The sequence below is a fragment of the Sodiomyces alcalophilus genome (genome assembly GCF_042370955.1).
Source record: "Sodiomyces alcalophilus JCM 7366 unplaced genomic scaffold ACRALscaffold_1, whole genome shotgun sequence".
In the NCBI taxonomy this organism is placed as follows: Eukaryota; Fungi; Ascomycota; class Sordariomycetes; order Glomerellales; family Plectosphaerellaceae; genus Sodiomyces; species Sodiomyces alcalophilus.
Window position 1 is genome coordinate 10614240 of NW_027263532.1, and position 27630 is coordinate 10641869.

At 39.2% G+C, this 27630-nt stretch overlaps 1 protein-coding gene across 1 annotated transcript; it reads left to right on the forward strand.

Moving 5' to 3' along the window:
* Nucleotides 1-17611: 17611 nt before the first annotated feature.
* ACRALDRAFT_2032155 (uncharacterized protein) lies at nucleotides 17612-20221 on the forward strand. The gene is made up of 2 exons (XM_071020697.1): nucleotides 17612-18286; nucleotides 18382-20221. Exons 1-2 carry the CDS (start codon nucleotides 17663-17665, stop codon nucleotides 20113-20115), a joined length of 2358 nt encoding a protein of 785 aa, XP_070880279.1. The 5' UTR covers nucleotides 17612-17662; the 3' UTR covers nucleotides 20116-20221.
* Nucleotides 20222-27630: the final 7409 nt, after the last annotated feature.

The window sequence follows — 27630 nt, forward strand, 5'->3', positions numbered from 1 at the left end:
TAGGCTCGGTTAATGCTATAGGTATACCACTTTAGTTTAGCGGGTAAGGTCGAAGTCTTATACTTAGCATTTATAGGCTTTATATATCTTCTTTAATTCTTTTTTTAGGAGTAGGTAAGAGTCGTTAAAAGCCTTATAGTTACTATTATAGGCTACGTACCTACGGGGTTAGTCTAGTACCGCTATGCTATATTATCTAAGTCCCTGCCAGTATATCGATTCTGGTTCAGTATAGTAGCGGTATACCCTCTTTATTATAGCGTAGCTATTCGCCTAATAGCTAAACTAAAGGTATTTATAATAGCGGAGGGGGCTAAGGTCTAGGTTATAGGGCTTATAGATATAGCTACCGCCTTTAAAAAGGAGGGTATTATATATAAGGCTCGCGGCGCTTTCCGGAGTAGTTAACTTAATTAGTAGTAGGGTAACCCTTCCGGTACCGTGGCGGGGTAGCCGGGTATAGGCGCGGAGGATATTCGCCTTAGGGTTTATAGCTTATAGGGATACTAATAGTTTTTCTTCGTATAATACGCTAAGGGTATCGCGGGGGATAGCTTTTATAAGTACCGGGTAGGTCCTAATAGCTAGGGTCGCCCCTTTACTAAAGGCCTTTTTAACCTAAAGCTCCGCCTAGGTAGACTACTATTATACCCTTTCGGTAAAGGTAAGGCAGATATCACCGCTAAGTAGCTTTTATACTATAGCGGTATCGTGTCAGGGGGTTATAGTATTCACGGCTTAGATAATCTCTTTAGGGGTCCGGTTTTATAGTTATTAGTCCTTAGGGAGGTCCCTATAGCGGATAATTAGCTCTTAGTGGTATTTAGCGGGTATTATTTTAGGGGGGGCGGGGTCCTTTAGGGGTACTATAGCGGCGCGGGCGGCGATAACGGCCTAGGTCGGTTTAGCCCCGCTTATCCCTTTACGAAGCTCCTCGCGGATAGTCTATTTTACTATTATATAAAGCCGGGCTACCGGTATCGTGGTAGTAACGCTACGGAGATACCGGAGTATTAGTAGTTCTTTTACTAGCTTAACGACCTAATTAATCGTGTTCTTATTAGCTAGTAGATTCTAGATTACCGCCTTAACTCTGGATATATCTTAGTTCGGGGGCCGCGGTAGTCCTTTTTCGGTCTTAGTTTGGTTCCGTATAGTATTCTAGCCCGAGGGGGACGGTTTATCGGGTTATCCCTGCGTTTAGGGTGGGTGGGTTAGGGGAAAATTCTGCGAAGTTAAGGTCGGAACGATCCTATTTATCGTGTCGACTCGCGATATAGCTATAGCGCCGCCCTTATAGCGTCTCTATAGTAGTATCCCGGGGGGGAGGCGGTAGTTATCTTCGGGTTCCCGATAGTTTAATCGATTTTACTCGCGTTACGCGCTTATAGCCGTTAAAAAGGCCGAATCGTTATTAATTAGGTGTTTTAATCTTGCTCTATGTTAAAGGATAGATTGAATTCTAAGGATAGAAGGGCTTTTCTAAGGATAAGCAGTGGTTCCAAGGACAACTCTTTTTCTTATTTTCCTACTAAGGTTATAGACAGTTTTGTGTGGAATAGTGATAATAATTAAGCTAAGCTAATCTATATAGCCGAAGCCTGTAAACTAATCTATATCGTGTGTGTGTTCTAGCTATACTATGCTAAAGCCGTTATGGCTTAACGCTACCTAACGGTGTGGCTTACGCTATAGGTGCCCCCCCGTAGTTAGGCTATAACGTCCTCGTTATTTATCTCTCTATTATTATTATCACTGCTTTCGACTATCTCTTCCTCCTTTTTAACGGCTCCTTGGATTTCGGCGTATTCTTTTTTATAAAGTTAGTTTATCGTTTAGTTAAGCTATTCGAGTCTTAGTATAACCTCTTAGTGGTTGGCTTAACTTATCGTATATCCCTGTTTTATTTATTCTTCGATTTCGTCGATCTTTTGTATCAGGGTTCGTGTATAATCTTTCATCTTATTTATTGCCTCGGTTTATCCGTTTCTGATTTATTTTCTGATTTAGGTGAATTAATCCCTGATCCTTCCTATAATATCCTCTACGCCCCTTTCTATTTATCGAGTTATTTTCTTATATTTATTATTTATATATATAATATTCTATTCGTAACGATATTATATCTCTCGAATCGTCTATTAGTTTAATCCTTTTATCTGGTCCAGGATTTCGTCGTGTCTTTATTCTATACGGTGTTCGTTCGTGTCTAGTAGGCAAGGGTGGTTTATTAATTAATTTTCCTGTATTTCTATTCCGGTTTGGTTTTTATTTACGGCCGTTATCTCCTTAGTAGGCGCCTATATTACTTAGTCATCCGTTACCTATACCTATATATAGATCGTGTTCCGTGAGTATAGGGGCTAGTTATTACGTAGCTATCGTGTAAGTAAAGTTACCACTTCTCCTAATATTCGTATATAGTCTACGTTCTCCTTAAGTAGAGTTAGGATTTTTAGTATCGTCGGTATAGTGTTAATAACTGCCTATACTATATTACCCTCGGTTAGTTTAGTGTTATTTTTAAGTATATATACGATATAAGTAATTCCCGGTATATTAGATACCGAGTAGTTATTATTAATTACCCGGGTAAGTATAAGCTATAAGAAATTGATTCTCGGGAAGGAGTCCGCCTCCTAGATACCACTTCCTTTAGCTAGATCGTATACCTATTCGAGGCGTTCTTATACTGCTTTACGCCCGCCGTTTTTCTATTCTCGTTTATCCCCCTATGTATTCCCTAGTTATTAGCGGCAGGTCTTAATTTATTCTTTAGCGTTACGATATACGTTCTATACCTAGTTACTCGTTATGCTTAGGGTATCGTCGTCGTCTATATTATCGTTTATTCCCGGGTCGTTTATTTATATCTATCATAGATAATAAATAAAGTAAGTTAAAAAAAAGAAAAGTTTGTTATAGAGTAGAAGGAAGGGTAGAGAAGACGATAAGTTATTCGGTTCTTAAGCTTTTATAAGCGAGGTAAGTTATATTAGTTAGTTTATTAGAGGTAAGTGGTTATTCGCGGTAGGTGCCTTCCTACCTGATTATATCGTTTATCACGGTCTCCGAGTTATAAGGTGGCTTAGGGCTAAGGTTAGAGCTGCTTATTAACGCCGAGAAGTCCTATTACGTTAGGTTATTATTAGATTATCGCGCGTAACACCTATTAGTTATATTCTGCTCCTAGGTTCTGGAATTATACTAGGTAGTTTCGCCTATCCTTATATTATTTCGTTACTATTATTTTATTAATTAGCACTTCCTCTAATATTAGAGGTTGGATTAGGGGCAATACGCGACCGTATAGGTAGAATTATACTGACTTAAGGTGATTAATAGAGATTATATTATATATTCTTTAGTTATATAGGAGGTTAAGTCGGTAAGCGAGTCGGCCGATCCGCTCTATAATTATAAAAGGGCCTACGAATTATTATCCTAGCTTAGTTATTATAGTATAAGAGCTCGGGATAGAATATCCCTTATATAATCGCAGGTATACCTTAGTGCTAGCTTTAAGGAAGTTAGGTTTATATCGCTAATCGTAGTACCGTTTTATTAATATCATAGCCTCGGCGATAGCGTCTACTGCTTCGATTCTGGCTATTAGTGGTATATCCGGGTATCCTACGATAGCTATAGTAACGTTATTTAGGGTAAATCCTTTTATAATCTCTATAAGGCTATACTTCGTGGAGGCTGATCTCATTATATTATACTTAAATTAAAGTCGAGGTAAAGCTTTCTCCTATTATTCGGGCTTATCCAGGGCGTGGATATAGAATCGTAGTGCCGATTCTATAATCTAAATAATTCTCTTAGTTTAACCGTCTATCTAGGGATAGTATACTATTACGTATAAGAGTTTGGTTCCTAAACGCTACTAAAATCGTTTCTATAATCAGGCTAGGAATTTTAGGTCGTGGTCGCTAAGGATAATCTTCGGGATACCCTAGTTTCCTTATAATAACTTATCTAGGAGCCTATCCGCGTATTCCTTTACTATATCGGTTTTTCGTCCAGGGATAGTTAGTAACTCCTTCGAAAATTTATATACTATTATCAGAATTATATTATTCCTATTTTCCGTGTACGGTAATCTTATAATAAAATTAATAGAGATTATATAATACGAGTATAGCGGTAGTATAATAGGTTATAGGCTACCGTACGGCTTATAGTGCGGTTTCTGGTATAACTTATATAGAGGGTAGCTATCTAGATAGCGGCGGAATTCTTTATATCCCCTATGAATAAAGAATTAGTTAAGAAATTAACTTAGCTTAACGTAACCTAGATAGTTACCGTTATATATCGAGTCGAATATATCTCGCTAACACGTCCTAGGAATATATATACATAGGAGGTTCTCTAAGATACGCTATATAAATCCATCGCTACGTATTTTAAATAGTAGTCTTACCTGATTAACGCCTAGTTCTTAATTCTTCCGAAGTATAGTTAGTATTCCTTTCTAGAATAGGTCCTTATTATATCCGAGCAGGATACGTTATTTAAATTCAGGTAATATTTCTATTAGCGTGGTCGTGGGTTATAGCGTCTATACCGGCAGTTCCGCCTATACTCGTATATCGGGTTATATCACCGGTTCCGAGGGTTATAGTTATATTAGTGGGAGTAAGATACTATTATATACTACTATCTTATATTATTCGTGAGGAAGTTAATCCAGTTCTCCCTCTATTCGTGTATCGGGATCGTGTTATGTCGGTAGTCGGCTAAGTGCGTCTGGTATAATATAGTCCTTCCCTGGTTTATATATTACGCGTACCTCGAATTATAATATATACTCTATAGCTCTTATGATTTTCTTATTTATTCCTGTGCGTAACGTCGTATTCGCGATATCTAGCTAGCATAATAGTATGACGATCGCTTAGTGGTTAGTAAAAATAATCGCCGGGGGCTATCGAGTATTATTAATCTAATACGCCGTCTTACTTAAAATCTACACGAACCCTGCTATCTCTAGTTCCGTTACCTAGTATCGTTTCTTTACCGGTTATAGTATTCTTAAGAGGAATATAATAAGGAGTATCGTTATAGGGGGTGGGTATATCACCTTAGTATTTATATAATCTTCTATAATATCTTCTTATCGATATGAAATACCTGCACCCCCATTCCTTTTACGGATATATTAAAGTCGATAAATAGTTAGTTATATAGGTTAAATATAGCTAAGGTGATATTATTATATAACACTTACTTTACGTCGTTAAACGCCTGAATCTCTTGTCCTGTTGGTATTAGCATATTAATCGATCGCGCCTATGCTATACGCGCTGGTTTCGAGTTTTGTTTTACGGAGGGTTTCTTCTATTTATTATTAGTATCGCCCTGTATTGTTTTGATTCTACGATATTATTTAATAAGGTTAGATTTACGTGCCTTTAATGGTTCTATTCGTATTACGAAGCGCGGGACGTGGTGTCTAAGTAAAGTTACTAAGCCGATCTAGTATTCCAGGTGCTTTAGTGTCTTTAGGAAGTCGATGTTTCTAATCGCTTTGATTTTTTCCTTAGGCGTCGAAAGACTCTAGGTATTTACTATTTTTCCTAGTACTATAACCGATAGTATTACTATAAATAACTTATCGGGCCCGATTAAGATATCATATTATCGAAATAGTCTAAATATTTTATCTAGGTATTATAGGTGTTCGTTAAATTCTATACTACTTACCACGATATAATCGTAGTATATCGTTACTCCTATACCGTATATTAAGTTATCTATTATCCGTTACACGTATACGTTCGAGTTCTTAAATCCATAAAGGGGTATTTAAATATAAATTATCCTTTTAGTCTTAAAATCGTGAATACCTACTAATAGTCCGGGTGGATTTATTATTAATAATAGAAGCTAATAGCGTTAAGTACTATAATCTATTTCTTACCTACTATATACTATAGAATTTCGTTTTATGTCCGTATCGGATATACGTCGGGTATATTTATATCGTTAAATAGTCGTATATCCACCACTATGCGTCCTTTGCGTTTACCGTTCTTAATAGAGTATATAACGAAGACTAGCTAAGAAAATAGCACTCCGTGTATTATTCTATATGCTTTCCTATCTGCTTTTAGCTTCTTAACGGTCTCCTTAATCACGGCTCGGTCCTTAGTGTTTATTAGATAAATTCGGCACCTTTTTAGGATATATTTATACTAGTCTAGGCGTAATATAATTCTTATATATAGGTCTTCCGGTACGCGTATAAATCCTTTATCCCTAAATATATCTTCGTAGTAGTTAATTAGGCCCTTTAGCTATTCTATACCTTTATATTTATAGATATATACTCCGGTAGGATATATAATAGTATTATCCTGGATCTCGGGAGTACCGGTATTTATACGCCCCCGGTTCACTATTTATTATCCACTTAATCCATTTTTGGAAGGTTACGCGACCGCGTGCATAAGCAAGATCTTGGCCGTATATGCTGCGTACCTGTACCTCACGATAAGCCTTAATATCTGCAATTAAAACCAGATGTCTTGAGCCACCAAATCACTACTGTTTCTGCCTGTGTATTTATTAACCCTAAGGTATTAAGGATATATAATGTCCTTACGCTAGGTACCTTGTTATACACACTATGTAATCCTGATGCCCTAGTCACGTGACCTTATTATTAATCCTGATGCCCTAGTTATGTGACGTTGTTATATAGACTATGTAATCCTGATGCCCTAGTCACGTGACCTTATTCCATACTATATAATCCTGATACCCTAGTTATATAACCTTATTATACACCACGTAATCCTGATGCCCTAGTCACGTGACCTTGTTACATACCACGTAATTATAATGCCCTGGTCACGTGACCTTATTATACACACCATATAATCCTGATTACCTACTTTAACTTATATAGGTACGTAACATTTACAGCTAAGATCTTGCTTATGCACGCGGTCGCGTTACCTTCTTATTTAGGGTTAAGTGGACAGCAAATACCGAATAGGGGGCGTATAAATACCGGTACTCGGATCTTAGTCGTGTTTTATATTATATACCTATATTCCGCCGGTAGTTATCGGGGGTGTATTAGTGTTTCGGTGTCTTATTTAGGCAGTTATGTGTCTCCGGTCTTAAGTATTAGTTTAGCTATCTATACGTCCGTTGACTATACTATGTAGCTTAGCTTAATCGATGCTATATATCCTAGGTATATTCCAGGGGGTAAGACCTTCTCTGTGTGCGAGTCGTTAGATAATGGTATCGTTATTAGATTTACGTTATATAGTAGTGCGTACGTTATTACTAGGAGTTTAGCTGGTTCGAAGATAAAGTCCTTGTCCGTAGGCGCCGAGTAGACTATCCATGCCACGCCTATTAATCGTGGGGGAAGAATAACTTATATATACGCCACCACCTTAATACGTTATCGTTAAGTCCTCGCTTAGTATATTATCGAGATTTATACTTAGCAGCTATGGATATAAGCTGTGTTTATACTATTAGCGATATCGAATTTCTCGGGTAATATATAGTCTATACCTAATAGTAGGTTAGCTCTTAGGTTATTAACCACTAACGCCTCGCAGGTGAATTTAGCTATAGCTGGCCGTCCTTAGTATATCCCCTTAAACTAGAAGGGTAGCAGCACATAATCCTTTATTGCGTGGGTATTATCTCCGATTCCTCGGATAGTTAATAGGGTCGCTCTAAGCCTGATTATTATATTAGGGTAGTATTTACGTAAGAAGTTACGGTTAATTAGTGTAGCGGAGTATCCGGTATCTGCGTATATATCGATCTCTTCTTCCGAATTCATATTAGGTAAGATATTGAATTTTAAATACGAATACGATCGGAATCTGTTAATGTTATACTTATAATAAGTAATAATCTTATAAATATACTAGGTATCGTAAATACGATATCTCGGTTATTACTTAAGCTAATAACGTGGCGTGATAACCGTCGCGTAGGCTGTTAACATAACAGTCGCCACCCAATCTTTCAGGGTCTTTTGCCAGCCCCGGATCCAGGAAGAAATCCTAGAAGTCAGTTTAATATATACACGTTTTTATATATAAGTGAAATAAGCAGTAATCTTACGGATCTACGAATTCAATAGCTTTTGCTTAATATTCCTCTCTTCCGCGCGTACAGCCTACTACTCGTAGCGCAATTCATTAAAAGGTTATGAGCCCGGGTTAGTAAAGAAGGAAATCTACTCTTTTCTACCCTATTATTCTACTCGAAATACTAAAAAGACTCCCTGCCTTTTTAGGCCACCTGCCTTTTTAGGCTATCCCTTTATCCTCCCCCGGTCGCAGATCCTTATCTCCGACCGTACGAAATCCCTTTATCTCCCGAAGATAGCTAATCGATTCGAACCGTTTATTCCGATACTACGGTTTAAAGCTCTTTATTCTTCCTAATACGGTCGCTAAGAGTCATGCTAAGAGGCTAGCTCTTTATTCCTATTCCGGAAGAACTATATGATCGGAATAAGACTTTTTGTTATGATCGGATATACTGTTCCTTTGTTTATAAAGGGATTTTTAAAAAAAGAAGAAGGATAACGAATACGTGGATTAAATATAAAGGCTTTTATGACTACTCCACGAATAATAGCTATAATAATTAAGCCACTTAACCTACCGCGCTGCCTATAATAACAGGATATCGTAACGTGGTATATAAGCTTTTAGTAAAAAGTCTGCCCGTGGAAATCCTGTTATTCGCTTTATACGAGCATCGCTTTTCTTCGCGCCGCGAGATCTATAAATAGCTTTACTGTTTGGACCCACTTTTGGACCTATTTTTCGAAGCTAGGCTAATCAGAATCAGACTTTTAGCTCGGTATTCTTTGTTTCTATCCTTTATCGATAACGTAATAAAGAAAAAGGAATAAAGGAAAACGAATAAAAATAATAAAAATAAATTATTAAATAACTTAGTTAATTCTAACCTAAATAAATAATAAAAAATATCGTTCTGCTACTTGAAAATGGCTTAATAAGAGACTGGTAAAGAAATTTCTGTCCGGAAGCTCTAGGGCAGCATAGACTATTAAAACTGGACTATAGGAATGCACGCTTATTTTGCCCGTAAAGGAAAATATATTAAAGACGTTATAAAGCCCCTTTTAGTAAATCCTTCTATAAAATAGAAGGAGGAGTCTCTGAAGGTAACTAGAGATATACTCTCTGCTCTTTTAGACGGTCCTTTAACCTAGGTTTAAGGAATAAACGAAGCTTTAAAAGTATAGGAAAAGCTAAAGGATTTATATAAAGTAAAGGGATTCCAGGCCGACTATATCGTCCTGACTTCTTTCTTTAACCTCTCGCCTTCTGAATTCCCTAATCTTAAAGCGTATTTATATAAAATATAAGAGAGACTGCTTACCTTAAATTAAAGAGGTATATCCTTTTCTAATAAGGTGATCTTTGCCTGGATTCTTAATAGTCTCGATAAGAGGTATGAATTTATAGTAGGGTAAATAACTTAAGCTCTCTGTCACGATATTATTAGTTATATACTAGATAAATTAATAGCGGAATTAATAGATGCTTTAAGAAAGGTCGATTAGCCGTTAAATACCCTCCTTATATAAGGTTCGAAGTTATAGAAGAATAAGAAGCCCTGGAAGAAAACTAAGGGTTTATTCTGTGAGAACTATAAGAAGCCTGGCTATACGCTGACTGACTGCTACTTTCTTTATCCTGAAAAAGCACCTAAGAACTGGGTAATAAAGGATAATTCAGGATTAAGGAAAAATACCTAGAATAGGGTAAATAAGTCTTAGTTAAAGGAAAAGAAAGGAGGAAAGACGAGTCTTTCTTAAAGAGAGAAACGTATAATAAACCTTATACTGAAGGTAAAGGAATAGCACGCCTTAGATACGTTTTTAGAGGAGGAGAACGACGAGTCTGCTGCGGTTAATATGATTATAGATTAATACAATTAGTAGTAGGATTAGCTATAGGAAAAAGAAAAGGAAAAAGAACAGGAAGACGATAATAAAAACGAAGAAGCCGGCGTTATTTTTAAAGACGTCCTCCCTCCTCCGTTTCCTTTTCTAGACCGTCCTAATCCTTTTATATAGGATTTGATAGATATAGATTAGGTATTTATTATCTCTTCTAAGAATAAAGATATAAATAATACTAACCTTAATATAGATTGGTTAGTAGAAAAGATTTATAAAATATAAGCAGAAAATAGTATTAAATTAGATCTGAATTTCTGTGTTAATAGCGGGGCTATAGTGTATGTTATTATAAATAAAAGACTCTTTTTTACTTATAATTCTAAGGAGAGAACTATTCGTTAGAGTTAGGTAAAGGAAATAAAGATATAAGGTGAAGGAGACTGCGTTATAAAATTCATGGATACTAGAAAGCTTCTGCTTTTAAAAGAGTGCCTTTATATACCGGAAATAGGCACGAATATTATTAGTCTCTCTTATCTTAATAGTGAAGCTTACGGTCTTACTAGAAATAAAAAGCTCTTATTATTTAATAATAAAGAGCCCCTCTTTCTTTATATAACGGCTCTGCTTTATAACGGGCTATACTAGGCTATAGCACGGGCATTATTGTATAGGGGGGTTAAGTCTTAGAAAATAAATATAATAAATACTAGAAAAAATATAAAGAAACTGTTATAAAGAGGTATTATACCTAAAGAATAGTCTTAAGACTTAACTAGAATAAAGAGGTTTTAGAGGTTTACAGAATAAGTTTTAAAGAAATAAAATAAATAAAGAAATACTAGAAAGGGGTTGGTTAAACCTTAATAAAGAAATAATATAATAAAGAAACCTTAACCTCTTTAACCTTAAGAAGAGCTTTATAAATAAAGAGACCGTAATAACCGTCGAAGGACTACCTCTATAACTGAAAACATAACGCTGTGGCATAGCAGGATAGGTTATATTAACCCTGTTGCCTTGAAAAGTCTTTATACTAATATTCTTAAAAAAGATTATAATATAACTAACGAAGAATTAAGTGAAATATAGAGCTATGATGCCTATAAGAAGAGTAAGTCTATTACACTTATAAATAAAGATTCAGTTAATAAATACAAAGACTTTTCCTATTTAGAAAAGGTTTATATAGATCTTTGCGGACTAATTAAACCTCTTTTTTATAATAAAAAGCGTTGGATTTTATTTATATTAGACCGTTCTACCTGGTTTCTGTGGGCATAACTACTCTTAGATAAGTCTGAAACGATAGTAGTTATAGCTATAAGAGAGTGGAAAGCTTAGGTGGAAAATAATAATAATAATAATAAATATCACTTCTTTATTAAAGAAGTAGATATAGATAGTGGAAAAGAATTTAATAACGCCTCTTTTTAACGCCTTTTTATAGGTGTAAAGCATAATATAAAGCCACCGTACACTTATAAAGCTTAAGGCTCTGTTAAATGAGTTATAAGGACTATAATAGAAAAGGTTCGAGCTTTTCTTTTCTACTTAGGGCTGCGTTAATACCTTTAGGGTAAAGCTGTTCTCTTACCTGTTTATATATATAATAGATCACCTAATTTAGCTCTTAAATATAAGAGTCCCTTTAAGCTTTTATAAGGTTAGAAACCTAATATTAATAATATACGGGTTTAGGGTTCTATTATTTAGTATAAAAATAACGACCCGAATATAAAGAAACTAGATATAAGAGCATTTCGAGGTGCTTTAATAGGTTTTAATAACTATAACTATAAGGTTTATAACTTAGTAACTAGAAAGACTGGTTGGTTTCGAGACGTTTATGTCTTAGAGAATTAGTTTCTTTACTCTTCTTTAGATAACTATAATAATCACTATACGCCTAAAAATAATAATAACCTCCCTCTTTATATTAATACTCAGGTATATAATCAGGTTTCTAACCATAGGCCTTATTAACCCGTTGAGTATAATGAAGGAATCACTTTTAGTGAAAATACCGGTTAATTTTTATAAAATATTCCTTCGCGCGTTTCGAAACGTTCTGTTGAGTCTATTTAACCTGAAGAAGAGAATAACAGACGAAAGAGTCTCCGGGCAGCGGGCTGTGAAGTTCTAGCTGTTGATAATCATAATAATAATAATAATAATAATATTAACTATAGCCCGGCTAATAATAATAGTAGCCAGAGTACCAGGCGAGAAGTCTAAGTACCTTTAGAACTATTAAAACCGGACTATAAGGATTTAATATCCTATGATAATAGTGCGCACTTACTATATTATATAAAAGATATAATACTTGGAAACCTATAGTTTTAAGAAAATTCCCTATTTCTTTTAACTGTAAATTCGATTAACGAACCAGCTACCTATAAATAGGCTATAAACTGCCTAGATAAAGATAAATGAATAGACGCGATGGTAGCAGAAATATCAGAACTCGAAAAGAGAAAGACCTAGGACTTAATAAATATAAGAAATACGCCTAATAATCATAATAAAATAAAAGAAGATTACTACGTACTAGGAGGTTGTTGGGTCTTTAGAATTAAATATAATAGCTCTGGCGAAGCTATTCAATATAAGGCTCGGTGGGTTATTCAGGGGTTTAATCCGGTTCTAGGTCTTGATTATCTAGAAACCTTTTTAACTACCTGCCGGCCAGAAAGCTACAAACTAGCTTTAATACTAGGCGTATTACGCGGCTGGAAATTCAGGCAGTTCGACGTTAAAAACGCGTTCGTTTATGCTGATATAGATACCCTGATATACGGAATATAACCCATAGGCTTTGAGAGAGAAGATAGCTTAGAAAATAATAAAAATAATAATTATATAACACTCTGTAAGCTTAATAAAGCTTTGTACGGGTTGAAATAAAGTCCTAGACTCTGATATAATTACCTGGTTAAGATATTAACTAAACTAGGTTGCCGAGTCTTTGAATATGATAACGGACTTTTTACCTTTTATAAATATAATAAAATTAAAAGAATAGAAGAACGAGCTATTCTTTTGTGCTATGTTGACGATGTAGTGGCTTTGAGCCTTTCTGAGGATACTTTAGACTATTTTTTTAAGGAGATGTCTAAAGATATTATACTTAAAGACTTAGGTGAAATAAATACCTTTCTAGGTTATATAATAAATATAAATAAAGAAAATAAGACTCTTTTTATAAGTTAGTTACCTTATACTAATAAGATACTTAAAAGGTATAATAAACGAAGTCTGAAAAGGGTTAACACCTCTTATATATATAAGAAGGTCCTAGTACTAAATCCTGAATAAGCGTTAACTAATAATATAAATAAATACTAATAGGAAATCGGGGCTTTATTATATCTAGCCTTACATTTAAGACTAGATATAACTTACGTAGTTAATTAGTGTTCTCGCTATATAAGTAATCCCTTATAAGACCACTTCACTGCGTTAAATCGAATCTAGGCTTATATAAATATATATCCTAATATCGGTCTTTTATATAACTATAATAAAGAAGACCTTGGTATTTACGGTTATTCTGATACTAGCTTTTTAGATATAATTGAGGATAGAACCTTGACTTTAGGATATATTTACTGCGTGGGAATAAATAACCCCGTTAGTTAGACCTTAACTAAACAAAAAGTCGTTGCTTTATTAATAACAGAGGCTGAATATATAGCTCCTATAGAAGCTTCTAAAGAAGGAATCTATCTTTATAATCTATATAAAGAAATACTATAGAATCTAGGTCTAGATTCTAACATAAGAGGTAATAATAATAATAATAATAATAATAATAATAATAATAATAATAATAATAATAATAATAATAATAATAATAATAATAATAATAATAATAATAATAATAATAATAATAATAATAATAATAATAATAATAATAATAATAATAATAATAATAATAATAATAATAATAATAATAATGAAACTCTTGAAATTCCTACTATCTTGATAGATAGTGAGAGTGTAAAGAAGCTCGCCGAAAACCCTGAATTTTATAAACGGGTAAAGCATATCGATAGGTAGTATCACTACTACAGGTAATAGCTATAAAATAATAAAATAAAAATCGTATATATAAATACGAAATTTAATATAGCTGATATAATAACTAAAGGTTTAGCAAAAGAGACTTATAATACTCTTTGCGGTTATATGAACCTAGGTTATAAGAATGATACGTTGCCTAAGTATGATTTGCCGCCTTATAATAATATTAAAGAATTAAAATACTAGGTTTTAATACTTAGTATTCATAGTTCTTTATAAGGGGAGTAACTAGGTTTTTTACCTTCGGGTTTTCCTAGATATTAAAGGTTTTTCTGAATTTTCCTTTATATAATATACTATAATAATAACAAGGGTTTTTGAATTTTCCCTTGAATTAAAAAGAAGAGGTTTTTTTAAATTTTTCCTCTATGTATTCTAGTCTTAGATAGACTAGGATTACTGCGCTATAACTATAACTATAACCTGACTAAGCTGCACTTATTATATAAGAGTCAGCTTACGGGGGGGTGTTGATATTATACTTATAATAAGTAATAATCTTATAAATATACTAGGTATCGTAAATACGATATCTCGGTTATTACTTAAGCTAATAACGTGGCGTGATAACCGTCGCGTAGGCTGTTAACGTAACAGTCGCCACCCAATCTTTCAGGGTCTTTTGCCAGCCCCGGATCCAGGAAGAAATCCCAGAAGTCAGTTCAATACACACACGTTTTTACATATAAGTGAAACAAGCAGTAATCCTACGGATCTACGAATTCAATAGCTTTTGCTTGATATTCCTCTCTTCCGCGCGTACAGCCTACTACTCGTAGCCCAATTCATCAAAAGAATCTATAGCCTATACTTATATCTGGGTTTGCGTCTATAGTCGACTAACGGATCTCTGGTGCGTTATCCGTTAGTGGTCTAGGTTTTATCGACTCTATATGCTCGGCTCGTGTTATATAGAAGGCCGTCGCCTTATCCTGTATTATATAGAATGCCGTCCGGTATCTTAAATATTATTCGCGTATATATTAATATAATTTGTTTTTGCTCGGGAACTTCTGATAATACTGGTAGTATATATACTGGCTAGGAATTATAGGGGATTTTAGGGCTATTACGGTTACGATATAGTAGTTAAACGTTTCTGTATTACTATTCTATTCTTCGGGTTCTAGCTATTAGTTATCTACCTAATCCAGGTACTCACCATCGAATTCTGTTATCTATATCGGGTCCTTATTAGTCGTATATTCTGGTTCTATTATCTTACTAGGGTATTTAAATATCTCCTCTGTCTTTTATTCTGGTTCGTTATAATATGCTTATACGGTCCTGGGTTATTAATTAGGCTATATTAGCGGTCGATTATCATTATATGGTGTCCGATTATGGCTAGGGCCTGGCTAAGTGCTGTTATGTTATTATAGACGATTATTACCGGTATTCGGGCTGGGTTAAGTCTAGTTTAGTCGCTATAGTCGAGATAGTCCGTTATTTTTATCTATAGTGTTACGTCTAAGTCTCGGGTTAAATCCGCCACGACTTAGTGTGTGATTAACTATTCCGCGTTATTATTAATGTGTCGGCTATATCTGACCCTGGTTCCTGTATCCGTAGTGTTATCCGCGACCTATACCATAGGCTCCGCGTGCGTTATAGTTCCGGGGGTAGTTATTTATAGTATTAAATATCCGGTCGCGTTAGGGTATATTATACTAGGATCCGCCTTATATCTAGGGGTTCTTAAACCGTTAATGCGTGTATTCTTCTCATACCCGTAACGCTACTTCCTTATCCCCGATATACTAGAACCATTTATTAGGTGTTATATCCGTCGGGGGTTTATTAATAATAGCCTTAATCTAGGGGTCGAATATCGAATAGATAAATACTAGTCTGCCCTATTCTGCTATATATACTACCTAGGCTTCTCGTAATATATTTTACACGTATAAGTCAATGGATTTACCTTCTATAATATCCTTAAGCCTAAATCTGCCGTCGCGCTATCTTCTTATAGCTATGTCCGTTAGCATCTTAAACTTCTCGATAAGCTTAGCGTAAATATTATTAATCGATCCGGCTCTTAATAAGTCTTAATCGGCTTCGGTAAGGCGTCGCGTATACTATACTAGGGCCCGGCCCTATAAGCAGAGTGTCTATACTTATCGTACCTAGTCCTTTTATATCTTTACTAGATTCTTAAGTCGATCTATGAATATATAAACGTCTATATATATTATCGATTTACCGTTATTAATAATTCCTAGTTATTATACATCTCTCGCGTCTAGGTTAAATATACCGACGTCCACTGGCCGAAGTGGGGGGTAAAATAGGTAGTATAGGTAGTTCTAGTTAACCACTCTATTATCCTATATATTAAATACGACCTAGTATTATTACGTATACTATTAAGTTAGCGCTGGCTAGTTACTTAATAATAGCGTCGTGGGTTCCCTCGCGTAGGTGCTCTTATTCTATTACACTCTCTCCCGAAGTTACTACACCGCCTAGTATATAGGTGTAAGTGTATATTAAACTGCTTTATTAATTAGCCTTACTAAATATACGTCTATGTTACCCTCCGTGGAGTTATATGTTTTGTCCTGATTAGCTATAGTTCTGGCTTGTTTAATCTCGGGTAAGTCAGGTAAGGGGGGTAAATTTATATAGAGTAAGGTATAGGATTAGTCTAAGTTAATTAGGGGAATAGGTGGTAGTGGTGGGCATAACGTAGACTACTATCCCACTAATATTAATAATACGTTACGAACGTTGCCTATTAAAGGCAGGGGTAGTAGCTTACGTTTCCTGAACCAGTTACGAGGGGTAGAAAGGTGGATCGATTCTAGACTATAAATAATACTTTCCTATAATTCGATTATATCGTTTGTTTTATATAGGGTTATAGCCCTATATAGGGCCGTTAGGTTATTTATAAAATCTAACTAGGCCTCGCGGTCGTATACGTCGTAGAATTTTGCTGCCCTGTCCCGAAATATAGTAATTGCCTTATATAAAGGGGCGACCCGTTAGAGCTAGTCTAAAGGATATAGGTCTTCCTGATCGACTAGCGTTAACTCGTCCGCGTTCTTTAATTCTAATACCTATTATAAAATAATTACGTTAACCGGGTGTATTTTATCGTGGAAATTAGCTTAAGCTGCGTGGTATCGTAATAGTTGTCTGGCCTAAAGTATATTATTCGGCTATATCTAGTATTTTATTTAACGCGGTGGGCTTCGGGTCTCGTGTCCGTTATCGAATGGTTTTTTAGGAATTTATAATCGATAGTGCGTTTTTTCCCTTAGTCTGATAGTCGAATCGTCGAAAAACAAGCAGTTACTACTAATCTATAGGCAGTTTTATATAGAACGGTGATAATAATTAAGCTAAGCTAATCTATATAGCCGAAGCCTGCAAACTAATCTATATCGTGTATATGTTCCAGCCATACTATGCCAAAGCCGTTATGGCTTAACGCCACCTAACGGTGTGGCTTGCGCTATAAAGGTAGAATCAAAACGTCTGAGCTTACTAAGATAAGCCACAGTCCGAATATATGCACTCATGCAATAATACTTCCCCGCTGAATATTGCCCTACCTACTCTGTACTAACCCCTATGTTCACCCTTATAGGTCCCTAAGCACCCCGACGGCAAGCCTTTATTGCGTCTTCTGCTATGCTGCACGAGATACTTTTGTGTTTATCCGGGAATCCGTCGCCGCTGCTTCGTGCCGATAATTTGTTTCATACTTTCCGCCTTGTTTCCCAGTCCGAGCGAGAGCTTATTGCCACAGTCGCGCACATAAGCGGTTTGAACATCAAACTCCATAGCCATGTAGCACATCAATTATCGGTGGGCCATGCCTCGATAATTTGCCATGCCGTCGTGACCGCTATCGAGTCAGTGCATCTCACCGACTTCCGACGCAAAGTCCTGGAGGTCGAGGAGAGTATCCTGCGTAGGGATTCGGTCCTTGTCGGCGCCTACGACATTGTGCCCCTGACGGCGGTTATAGGTGAGCTATCTGAGTGCATAAGGCTTATGGAGTGGATATGGAAAATTGTCCAGTACATTATCAGCGGGAATAAAGGCAAGGGCTGTCGAGGTGCGCAGCTTATTGATAGGCTCCGGGCCGAGCTGCAGACGGGCTATCCGGAAATTGAGCGGACGGCCTTGAGTCTGATATCCGCTGCGGAGACAGCATGGTTAAAACAAGTATCGGCCTGGATCCTTTACGGACAACTGCCGTGCTTCGGAGAAGAAGATTTCTTCGTCCAGAAGGTGAAAGACACTGCGCAGGTATGCCCACTTTCGCTGTCCTTGCTTTCTCCCTGGCCAGTGACACGGTTTTGCATATTTGGGTTTGGCTAAGACGATGTTACTGGGTCTTTAAGGACTATATCATTGAACGCTCCCTACTGCCTACTTTCGTTACCCAGTCCACTGCAACCTCTATGCTATTTATTGGGAAGTCCCTTAATTACGTGCGCGAAAGGAGCAGCACGGGATCTGGGCTGCAGGGATTCGACCACCTCTCTTCGCACCTCAGAGACCTATCCGCTTTGACGTATCCCCTTGAGCCGGCCAGCCTATCGAGAACCGTTCTCGCCATACGGATTGGCCTATCAAGGAGCACGCTGCAAAGACTGTTACCAGTCTCTAGAGTCACCGACATTCTCCGTCTGCTTCGTGACTTTTTCCTCGTGGGCAGAGGTGAATTCGCAATGGCGCTGACTCAGGCAGCGGATGGGAAGCTTCGCAGCCGGTGGAAGCGAGCCGGCAACCTCGTGTGCGAGAAGCGTGAAAGTCTGGGTGCCTTTTCTGTCGGAGAGGGCGAGGTCATGTCCGTGCTAGCCAAAACATGGGCTTCCATGGGTTTGATGCAAGGGCAGCATGCGGACGAGGATCAGGATCTCGAGCTGGCTCGGGATATCATGCACCTGCAATTGACAAAGTCGGAGATTGACACCCTTCCAAGCCTCGGCCACGGTCCTTCTCAACAGAGCATAGGAGCGATGGCTACGACACGTTTCCGAACTCTGCTTTTCTCTGTTCCCGTCGTTCTGGCATTGGACATCCCCTCACCGCTAGATATGTTCTTCGGCCCTTTGGATCTCCAGACCTACTCGATCGTAAATTCTTACCTCCTCTCTATCCGTCGCGCACACATCCATCTGACAGACTTATGGAAAATCACATCTCTTCGAAAACACTATCCGGCGCCACGGGGTCCACCCGCTGGTAAAACCCGCAGCTGCCAAGCCAATGTCCGCCTTCTACGGGATCGCTTCGCCGCGCGATCCAGCATCATGCGCAGCACGTGGGTAATCGCGAATGCAGCACTCCTCTTCCTCGCCGAAATAGAGTTGTATCTGCAGACAGAGGTCACGGTCCTCTGGGACGGATTTCACGCCTGGATAACTGCGGATCAAGAGACTACCCGATCGAGAGAACCGTCGCTGGAAATTGTCCCAGATATGACTGCCGCACGCGAGAACAAATGCGACGAGGAATCCGAGGAGGTTTGGCCAAGCCAGTCTCCTTCGCCGACCGGATTCTCGGCGGGCAAGACGGAATGCTCCACCGTCCCGAGTCCGGCCAGTCGACATCATGACTTGCAGAGCCTCTCAGCAGCGCACACCCGGTACCTCGCAGTTCTATGCCACCGGCTCCTCCTTAATTCGACTCTGTGGACTGACTCGCTCTTTCGCCTTCTCGTCAACATTGACCACCTCGTTGCCCTAGTGCACCGCCTCCAAGGGATCTGGACGGCGATGGACCTGGAGGCTGATATGGGTGTTATGGATACCTTTGTTGACCTGGAGAACGAGGAGGCTGACCTCAAAGCGACGCTACGGGAGGTTGAGAGGAAAGTCAAGGAAGGTGTAGGGAAGACCGCCGGCGCGCTGCGGACGATGGAGGCAGATCCTGGACTCGCAGATAACATGAACACCGACTATGGCTCTGGGGACGTGATGTCCGCAGGCCTAGACGAGGAAGACTGGGCCTGGGGTTCAGTGGGGCAGTACATCCCACCTAGAGCCGGGGGCGTCGAAAGGCTGCTGATAAAGCTGGATTTTGGAGGATGGTTTAGCGGATCAGGTGCAGAGAATATCGGACTAGGATAGCTGTCGCACAGGCTGGCCCATATATATAGCTTCGAGTTAATACGACTATACCACTTGGTTATTCCGACTGTAGTTCATGTTGTGACCAAAGACTGGCTCATTGGCCTATAGTGTGTGTGTAGGAGGAAAAGCTAGGCTAGGTCTACTACTGTCAGCCTTAAGGGCTTAGGCTATATCGGTTATATGACTAAATGGGTTATATAAGGGAAACACTGCGGCGCCCGTATATTTTGATATCGAGCCCGTAAAAGTGGAGTTGTCAGGACACTAATATCGTACGAAGTGTGACTTGTGTTCATTTCAGACTATGAAAGAGTACCAGTCTACGATGTCCTATATATACCTTAATAAAGGGGAAATAATACTATGATATATCTAATAGAAGTACCGCCGTATTTAGAGCAGTGTGTAACGTGGTTCTGCGAATATACCTAACAGGATATCGGGGCATTTAGGTATAAATGCCTGATATACCCCCCTAGAGCCGTAGGATTAATCCTGACAGTTCTGATCGAATTAAAGCTTAAAATCTAGGGTATTTAAGCCTAGATATTAATCCAAAGGTTAACAGCTTATTAAATAGCTCGTGCCTTATTATAATCCTAAAAATAACGTAATAATTATTATATAATTATAGTTAATCTAACGATCGTGATCGCGATCGTAATCTAATCTAAACCACCGTTAAGTCGATAGTAATTAATCCGAACCACCGTTAAGGCGGTGGTAATCGATCCGCTTAAACCAAGCCGGAGCCGGCAGGGCTCTTTTCTATCCTAAGTATCTTAATAAACATAGCGTGCTTTTACGGCGGTAACGCCTTCGTTATCCTATCGCTAACTATCTTATTAGTAGCGATCCAATTAATAACGATCTCCTAGCGTTATACGATCTGCCGGATCTATAAGGCCTATATATCAAGATACTTTAATTTCGACGTTACCTATAGGCGCGGGCTTTCTAGTAACTAACGGGTCTAGTTATTATCGTAGTAGATAGTGATAGGGTTAACCTGAAAGGTTAACGTTAGGTCCTTTATTAAACGTAGCGTCGCGATATACTACTAGGCGGCGGCACTTAGAGCTATAAGCTCTGCTTTAGTGCTGGATATAATAACGCTCGTTTACTTATTCGCCTTTTAGTCGATAGGACCTCTAAAAAGCATAGTTATATATCCCTAGGAGCTATACCGAGTCTCACGATTATCCCTAAAGGCGGCGTTACTCGTATAAAAGAGGGCGTATTTAGCTAGGGTTTCTTCGGAATCCCGTGGCCTAAAGGATAGGCAGAGGGACCTTATTAAGTCGAGGTACTTAAGGCACCTATTAGCGGCTTCGTGATACTAACCGGATAGATTAGTAGCGAATTCGGCTAGCCTAGAAGCAGCCTTTACGATATCCGGCCTTATTTAATAGGCGGCGTAATTAATCGATCCGACCTTTTATAGATATAAGTGGATAGAGTCCTCTAACGCTTATAAGCTATTCGGTTCCAACGTATCGGGAAAGGTAAGCGGTATAGTGACCCTCCGGCTAATAACGATATTTAACGCCTTTATCTTTTCGGTGATATAGTTATTAAGGGATAACCATAGCTTTCGATATTAACGATCCCTTATAACCCTAATACTAAGGAACCACTTAATAGGACCTAAATCCCGGATTTAGAAGCGTTCCTATAGCTGCTTAATCAGATCTTCGGCGGCGTTAATATACTCTTTTCGATATAGTAGAACTATATCGTTAACGTAAAAGAATATAAGCAGCTTATCGCTTCTAAAGACGTAATCGTCCTCCTTTAACTGCGTAAGACCGTACTTATCTAAAATAGAAGAGAGCTCCTGATACTATAGCTTAGGGGAACGGCGTAGGCTATACAGGGCCCAGAGTAGCCGGTTAATCCCACGGTTCGAGGGGCGTGGGAGGCTTAAAAACGGTTCTAATCCGGCCTTATTAGTAACGTGTGCCGCGGCCTATAAGATATTCCATCCCGGCGGGTCTCTAACGTAGACCTCTTCGTTAAGGCGGGCGTTCGTAAACGCGTTAACGGTATTAAGTTAAAGGGTCTCCAGATCAAAGTAGGCAGTAATAGCTATAAGCGTTTTAAAGGTCCTGCCGGCCAGGGTGGAGGCGTAGGCGTTAAGGTGATTTTAAGGCTATTAATTACCATGAACGCAGAGGCGTACCTTGAATTTAGTAACGTAGCCAGATAGATCAACCTTATATTTAAATACCCATATCAGATCCAAAGGGCGGCTCGGAACGGTAGTATACTGTTTTACTGCTTTAAACGTGCCTATCTTAATAAGGGCCTGCACCTCTTTAGAGGCGGCCATAACCCATTACGTTCTGTATAAAGACCTTATTATCTGGCTCTAATTAAAGGGCTCTTCGGGTATATCACGGCATAGCAGCGGCTTCTTCGGTATATTAAAGCGGTTAAGATACAGGAAGGCAGAGTCGGCGTATCGTTACGGTGGCCGGCGGTTACGTTATAACCGAGTAAAGGCTGCCGGCGTGGTAGCCGGCGCTAAAGGCTCTATAGATAGGGCACCCGCCGTGGATAAGGATAGACGGGTATCCGGCGCTAGATAGTCTAAAGATAGACTGCTAGCCGGCGTTAAAGAGGTAGCCGGCGGAGGCAGCTATTAAGCAGCTGCCGTGGGAGTGGTGGAAGGCCCCGGGGCTGCCGTTACGGTAGCCGTGGTACTAGCCGTTATCTTATCCTCCAGAACTAACTAATCAGGGGATAACAAACCTATAGCCGTAGCGCCGCCGCCGGCAGGCGTAATAGTATCGTCAGAGTCGTCGGAATTAGAGGAATCTTTATCCGAGTTATTATCGTTATCGGAGTTATCGTTGTTAGAGGCAGCGGCGGTTACTGCCGACGTTATAGGAGCTAGAGGTGGCAATTAGCTTATAGTTATAGCAGCAGCAGCTGGGGCAGCTGCTATAGGCGTTAATTAGCGTGAAGCTAGAGGCGTTATTATAGGAGGGGAAAACGAAGAAGAGGGCGTTGTTTTAGGAGAGGTTTTAGAAGAGGTTTTAGAGGCAATTATAGCAGTAATTATGGCCGGCGTTATAGGCGTTATGACCGAGCCCTTAGCTCGGGCGGCAGTAGCTACTATAGTGGAAGGAGTAACCCAGGTAGCCACTATAGCTGCCGTTTTAGGCGGCTACGATCGCTATTATAACTCATCCACCCCCCTAGAATTAGGCGAGGGAGTCGAATTTTCTGTTACTTTAACAGCTGCTTCTTCAACCTCTTCTTATTCAACCTGTTCAACTGCTTTAACAGCAGCTACAGCTCTCTTAATTACTTCAACCTGTTCCGGCCTTCTAATATCCTAGAACGACTCTATCGTCGTATTCTACTACATCACTATAAATTAATCGAAAACCGGTATCACGCTAATAGAGGCCAGGGCGTCCTTTTCGGTATCGTCAGGCAGATTAAGCTCTTTAAAAAGCTCTATTGCCATAGGTGGGTCCACGTCACGATCCTTATACAAGATCTTTTCGTTAAAGCTAACGTCTCTTATACGCAGGACCCTTCCGAGCTTTAGCACCTAAATCCGATATATATTAGTACTCTCGTATCCGATTAAGTAACCGATATAAGCCCTTTCCGCGAGCTTTTCGTTCTTCCGGCGGCCACGCTAATAGTTAGTAGTTAGTGGATAGGCACGGTAACCGTACCTCTTTAGGTGACCGATTAAAGGGGTGCTAGTAATACGCTCGATGCCTATCTTATTAACCCACTTATCCATACAACCCTTCGGCGACTTCCACCTAAGGTCACGGCGTGGAATCAGATTATATAGATATATCGCGGCGGCCACGATCTCCGGCTATATATCCTACTAGAAGCCGGAGGCGATAGCGAGGGCCCGGGCGATAGCGTATATAATAGCTCCGTGCCGTTCCGCTCCGGCGTTCTATACGGCCATATTAGGTAACGACCTCTCGATCAGGATCCCTTTTTAGTAAGCCTAGTTATTAAGGTTACTTTACAGGGCTTATTCGTTATCTAGGCGTATCACTATAATAGGATAGTGGTATTGCCGTGCCGTACGTAGCTTAAAGGAGGTAACCGATAAAAAAGCTGACTTAAGGTCCTTTAGGAAGTCCCCCACGATAAAGTGCGTATAGGGGTAGTAGTATAGTATTAGCTTTATAAGCCCGTTAAAGGATTCGTTATTAGAAAAGAGGTCGATATCTATACGCTGCTAAGGGCGTGTGGGCCGGTGGTTTAGTGCCCTTCGTGATACTAGTCTTCGGGCCTTACTGCCGGAGCAGCTCTCGCACTCTATTATAAGGGGAAAATCCCCTCTAGAGACTATACCGCGTATATAGGCGGTCGTGATATATTTAAGGGCGTCGGCGCTTACGTGGCCTAGCCGCTTATACTATAAATAAGCGTTGGCGACGCTTATAATCGGGGCTCTCGAGCTATTGAAAAAGCTCTGCTGTTGAGCCGTTGGTTAGAGGGTAAACTGACCTCCTATGTTCTTTAAAGGCAGGGTAACGGTCCTACCTTTTTCCTTAATTTCTAACGCCTATCTTCCTATAACAAGCGATCCTGTTAGAAGTAGTCGGAGGGCTAATATAAGGGTTATAGGATATCCCTTAATATACGCTATATCCTTTAAAATCAGCGTATACGGCTAATAATCCCGATCTTTAATTTATAGCCTTATAGTGCCGACTCCGGTAACCGGATCCGACTCTCCTCCGCCGGTATCGAACGTTATATGCTTTTCCGCGGGCCGGTAGTCTTCTAGAAGGTGGCGCTTATTAGTGATATGCCTTATAGTGCCGGAATTAACTAATAGCTTGTTTTTAAAGGCTCCGGCTATGGTTAATAAAAAGCTATATATACCGTACGATCCGGTTCTATCTTCCGAATCCGAGTCCGAAGCGGCGCCCCCGGTGGCCACGAAATTAGATGAATCCTTAGAAGGGTCTTTCGAGGGTGACTTCTATTAACCCTTATTTCCCTTACTTTCGGCGTCGTTTTTAAGGTTACTCTGGAACCTCTTTTAGTAATCTTTATCCTAGCTAGCGATAATCCGGTTATAACGTTCTTCCGTTTCCTTAGATAGCTTAAAGTTCTTCCCTTTTCGGGCCGGGTTAACGTTTAGGCAGGTCTAAATTGGCTTATAGTAGGTGCGGGTCTTCCGGGCTATACGGTAATCGTAAATGAATTCCCTTTTAGTACCCTGTTAACGATCCTTTTAATAATCCGATTAACGATCCGCTTACTAACCTTCTTTATCCTTTCCTAGGAACGTGGCTGTATAGAACGATAACGATCCCGGCTTCCGATCTAGACGCAGAGGGTGCCTATAACGTAACGAGGTGGTATATTCGTTAACGACGCTCTCGATATCCGGTAGTTTAGCCTCGTCTTCTTCCGTTAATATTATAGAAAACCGGGCTTCCGACCACTCCGGGGAAATCGATCCGATCGCGTTAAAAAATCCGTTAAGTTAGTCTATCTTCGAATCGATCGCGCGAACCTAATACGTCTTTACCTCTTTATATAACTTATAGAAGTCGTTAAGCCAGCGTTAGTAAGGTATCTTCCTAATAGATTATATATAATCGTCCTAACGGCGCTTAACGAGTAACCTCTAGGCGGCGTTAGTAGGCTTAAGGCGTGCCTTCAGGATTCGTAGGATTTCCTTTAGGTTATCTTTACCGGTAAAGGACTCCGCGAGGCTCCGGTCTATAGTGGTGGTGATATAATCCAGAACGGCCTTTATCGTGGCCTTTTCCTGCTTATATTCGTTATAGGAGAAGAGCCATAGCTTATACTTTTGATCCTAATTTTCGTTTTTGCTTGCGGCAGGAGGGTTAACCTTTTTAAGGCGTTGCGGATGTTTAGTATTATTAAGATCCGGATCCACGAGCTTTATAACCTCGTTAGAGAGGGCGACTTCTATTACACGTAGATACTACTAGTGCTAGTCCTTGGAAGGGGTTAGTATAACTGAGGTTATCGTGACGGCGTGGAAGGGAGGAATAGATAGAGGCGGTTAAAGGGGTTAGTGATAATAGGTAGGCGGACGGGCTGGTGGACGACTCTATCAGTAATAGAGCAGGGACTTGAAAAGAGGCTTTATCGTAACGATTAAGAGCTTTAAAAAGAGGGCTTTACAAGAGAGAGGCATAGAGCCTTGAACTATTGGATCGACCGGAATAGAGGCGTTTTACTAGAGCGCCGGGCTTATAACTGTTAGGATACTAATATCGTACGAAGTGTGACTTGTGTTTATTTTAGACTATAAAAGAGTACCAGTCTACGATATCCTATATATACCTTAATAGAGGGGAAATAACACTATAATATATCTAATAGAAGTACCGCCGTATTCGGAGCAGTGTGTGACGTGGTTCTGCGAATGTACCTAACAGGATATCGGGGCATTTGGGCATAAATGCCTGACAGGAGTCATAACCTAATAAGTTCTCTTACCTGCAAGCACTCTATTTTTCTACGGTTAAGCGAGGTCTCGGCGGGCCAAGGTATATACAGCTATATCATATCAATACATTTTATTATTCCATTATATCCATTCTATGCTGCTGGCTTAGAAAAAAGGCTATTAACACCTTATCCTGGAGCTGCTGCTCGATTATAGTTAATAGAACTCTTAAAGTAGAAATACTTAAGGAGGCGCGCTGATAGTGGAATTAATATAATATAACTGCGTATACCTAGCCCGGTTAAGACCTTGTTTTATCGTAGAAAAATAGGCCGTTTATAAGTAAGAGAATATACTCTATATTTACGGGCTTAATATCAAAATATATAGGCGCGGTAATATTTCCCTTATATAAATACAGGTATACTAGTACGGCTACGTAGCGCGGTCTTAGGACTCCGAGCTCTTAGGCTATTAGTTACTAGAGTAGGTGTGGCTTAGGGTATAAAATAGCTACTAGAAGGGGATTCCCATTAGTTATATTTAGCCGAGGCATAGCCTATATATAGCTTAGCCTTTAGCGAGCCTATAGCTAAGAATTAAGGTAATCTATATATCTTTATAGCTCGGTTTAGTTAATTATAGCTTTATATTATAGTTATAACCCCGGGTAGTAGCAGTATACTAGTAACTTCTACTACTCGTAAATATCGTCCCGAGTTATAATTCCTTTATCTCTTCTCTATATTTAGTTAATCCCCTATCCACTTCTATTATATATTAGCTATTCCCCTATATCTATATCTCGTTTACTTTTCCTTTTCAGAGCATTATAGCGTATACCCTATAAATCGACTATACGGTTAACACTTCGGATATACCTAAGCTTATATACTCGAACTACTAGATCGACTAGTGCTCTGCGGTTAGAGACGCGCCTTCCTTAACTCCCCCTCCTAGTTATTTTCCCAGTTTTAGGACTATTAGTGCCTACCGCCTATCCATACTATAAACACTAACAGACTGTAATTTCCCGCCTATGGCCTAGGCTAACGCGACGGGGGCTATCACGCCGCCCCCCCCCC